Raw genomic sequence first — 3413 nt, 5'->3', positions numbered from 1 at the left:
AATTAAGAATGCATTACATAGTTATGGTGTGTGTTAACTGAGTAACTAAATGTAGATGGCAATTTTTTAGGTACGACTAGAACAACTGATCAAGTAATCGCAACTGTTTTCAGGCAAAGAGTGAGAAATTCACTCCACACCTTAACTTGAGCTCTTTCTAACATCCAATTTCCTAGTCTCTCTAATTATAGTCATTCCCTGCAAGATTGTCCCCCTTATATAAATCTCCCAAAGTCACTAAACACAAACCAGGCTTTCAAAGCAAAGACCACCAAAAAAAGAAATTAAAAAAATAACAACTAATAAACTTCAGTGCAACTTTCAAAGATGGAGACGAATAAAGCTAAAGCCTCTATCTCCTTCTTCCTTCTCATGATGTTGTTAATAAGCTCTTGTTCGGCTTTCAACATCACCAAGCTCCTCGAAAAGGAAGACGATTTCAGCAACTTCAACCAGCAGCTCTCCCAGACCAAAATCGCCGACCAGATCAACAAGCGGAGCACCATCACCGTCCTCGCCGTGGACAACAGCGCAATAGGCGGCCTAGGTGACGACAGCTCCGTAACGAAGGCGATCATGAGCGTCCACGTCATCCTCGACTACTACGACAAGGAGAAGCTGACCAAGCATGCAAAGACCAACAAGAGCGCCATGCTGACGACGCTGTACCAGACCTCCGGGTTGGCTAAGAACCAACAGGGCTTCCTCCGAGTAGCAGCCGACGACGGTGAGATTACTTTCGGGTCGGCAAGCAAGGGTGGACAAATGAACTCCAAGCTGGTCAAGTCTGTGACAGCTCAGCCCTTCAACATTTCCGTGCTTCAGGTTAGTTCCATCATAGAGGTTCCCGACATTAATGCTAATCCTTCCCCCGAAAAGGCTCCTGCACCGAAGAGGGGGAAGCCTCCGAGTTCGTCCGACGACGCCGACAGTCCCTCCGACGACGACGCTGACAGTCCCTCCGACGACACAGCCGACAGTCCCGGGGACGACTCGGACTCTGAGGCTCCCAGTCCGTCGAAGCACCATACACCACCCAAGCCTAAGGATGATACGTCAGATTCGCCATCGTCGAGTCCAGCGCCTGCGCCAGGTAAGAGTGATGCACGCGCCACCGCTGCGGAGATGGGCGTTGGGGTTGTTGCTATGGGGTTAGTTTCGGTGTTAGTTGCCTTCTTTTGACGAGCATGAGATAAACGGATACGGCCAATAAGAATATGTAACTGAAAAATCAGCTACCTCGAGGGTAGAAAGATTTGAATCTGAATTAGTTTGTAAGGCATTGATATATCTGTTCTGTAAAAGCTTGAAAACTCAAAGAAAAAGAGAGCGAGAGAGAGATTTTTTAACCGTCATCTAAATATGCATAGGCTTTTTGCTTGTTATTAAGAACATCGATTAGTTACAACTTACTAGGGATTGATCAATACAATCATGAAGCTACTAAGTAGGCATTTCTAACCAAATACACACCGGCCTTAATTGAATTTGTTAGGAGTATATTAGGGTATTTTGGTAGTAGAAAAGCTGATATATAAGTCCATGTAAAACTGTAATTTGTAACCAGCTCAGTGACAATGTAGTCCTCTTTCATTACACGTAGTACATGTTGCCACATCATAAGTAGCGTTACCATTTTAGTGAATAATTTATATTTAGATTCACTCTTAACTCTTTTTTTTACCATATATTTCCATCATTTATTAAGAGAATTTAATATTACTTCAATTACCATATTTCATGCGTTGAAATTACAATTTCAATATTTTTTTTTCCTTCTATTTTTCTGGATCCAATTTAAATTTTGAATTTTCTAAACTTGTTAGTAACTAGCTAATGCATTCCATTAATTTTAGGCATAATTGCCAAAATACACATTGTCAATTGTTAATTTACAGCCTCAACTCCATCAAATTCAACTTTTTTCATCCAAATAATTAAACTGATTCTAAATAACTTAAAAAAAAAAGAAAAGGAAAAAGGATTTTGAACATACATTAAAATTTATTGAATTAAAATATTAAATAAGGTTTTGGAAATTTTGTAAATCCAAAACCCTTTACGTGAGAAATGGCCCGAAAGGTTTATGCATGTTGATGCAATATAGTGAATGGGCAATGATATAGGGCCTCAATGAGGCCTAAGATTTGTGGCCTCAAATCCTAGGTGTCATGCCATGTAAGCAAATTCAAATTTTATTTTCAATTCCACATAATAAATCTTGTCACATCATACTATTGCAACACCAACTTTATCCTTTTAAATTTCCTTTTAGATGTTAGGGGATGAATCAATTACATTAAAGAATTAAATTAGGTGACGAAAAAAAAAGATAAGCTATTAATTATGTATTCATTTAAGAGATATGTCTATAAATTCTTTGACAATTATTTTTCTTCATTTAATTAAATTCTTTCCTATAATTTTTCTTTCCAAATAGCATCAATATAGTCAAGAAATAGGCATTAACTTTTCTTTTCAAATATTGATTAATTTCCTCCAAAAAAATAGCATTAATAAATTGAATTTGAAAAATACATATGTCCAAATTAAGAGGTAAGAAAAAATTTCATCGATTAATTATCATCTACAAATCTAAATATAAGGAAAAAAAACAAACAAAAATAATAATAAACTCAAAATATAACATGTAAAACAGAGCCGCCTCCTCTCTAGGGTTAGGGTTTTCGGCGGTGCTTCTGTGCAAACATCAACAATGTCTTCTGTTGATGCCATGGCTGCTCGACTGGCTTCATCTCTTGCGATTGCTGAGGGAAGGAAGCAGGTTGACCTGCGACCAAAACAAGGAAAGGGTCTGCGGCAGGCAGACGTGTTTATGGTGGGCAAGCTGCTCACTGCTCGAGAGTACAAAAATCGATCTTTTCTGGGGATGTTCCGGAATGCCTGGCGGGTGCATGGATCACTCCGTGTAGAGGAGGCGGAGGGACTGAGGGTTCTGTTCACCCTCTCTGACGCTACCGATCGGGATCGGATATGGAAGGGAGCGCCATGGGGGTACAATCATGCTCCGGTTGCCCTAGCCTACTATGATGGGGTGGCTGCCATTGATTCGGTCCCTTTCACCACAGCCTCGTACTGGATCACTTTGCAAGGCATCCCGCCTGCATTCTGTTCTGAGAGGGTGATGTCCTTGATCGGATTTACTCTTGGAGATTTCAAGGAGATCGACAAACAGGCCAAGAAAGTTGGAAAATATCGCATCAGGGTGGAGATCCCTCTCAACAGGCCGCTGCCATTCCAACGCTGGTACTGGGTGGAGGATGAGGTCGAGTTCTTATGCAAATTTAGGTTTGACAAACTGTTTGGGCGTTGCTCGACTTGCGGCCTGGTTACTCATGTCGGCCTTCCCTGCTCTGGCCCTCCGTTGGAGGAGACCGACGGTGCAGCACGCA

General features: G+C 41.1%; 1 protein-coding gene across 1 annotated transcript; it reads left to right on the top strand.

Annotated features, from left to right (window-relative positions):
- The first annotated feature begins 250 nt into the window (after positions 1-250).
- LOC133740008 (fasciclin-like arabinogalactan protein 14) lies at positions 251-1468 on the top strand. Its single transcript, XM_062167836.1, has one exon. It carries the CDS (start codon positions 328-330, stop codon positions 1180-1182), a length of 855 nt encoding a protein of 284 aa, XP_062023820.1. The 5' UTR covers positions 251-327; the 3' UTR covers positions 1183-1468.
- The last annotated feature ends 1945 nt before the right edge of the window (positions 1469-3413 follow it).

Source organism: Rosa rugosa, chromosome 3 (assembly GCF_958449725.1).
Source record: "Rosa rugosa chromosome 3, drRosRugo1.1, whole genome shotgun sequence".
NCBI classification, from domain to species: domain Eukaryota; kingdom Viridiplantae; phylum Streptophyta; class Magnoliopsida; order Rosales; family Rosaceae; genus Rosa; species Rosa rugosa.
Note: the sequence above shows the minus strand (reverse complement) of the source record. Positions and strands in the feature narration are given on the sequence as shown.

Excerpts from the sequence above, each read along its gene's own strand:
- LOC133740008 (XM_062167836.1), top strand. The coding sequence starts at position 328 with ATGGAGACGAATAAAGCTAAAGCCTCTATCTCCTTCTTCCTTCTCATG.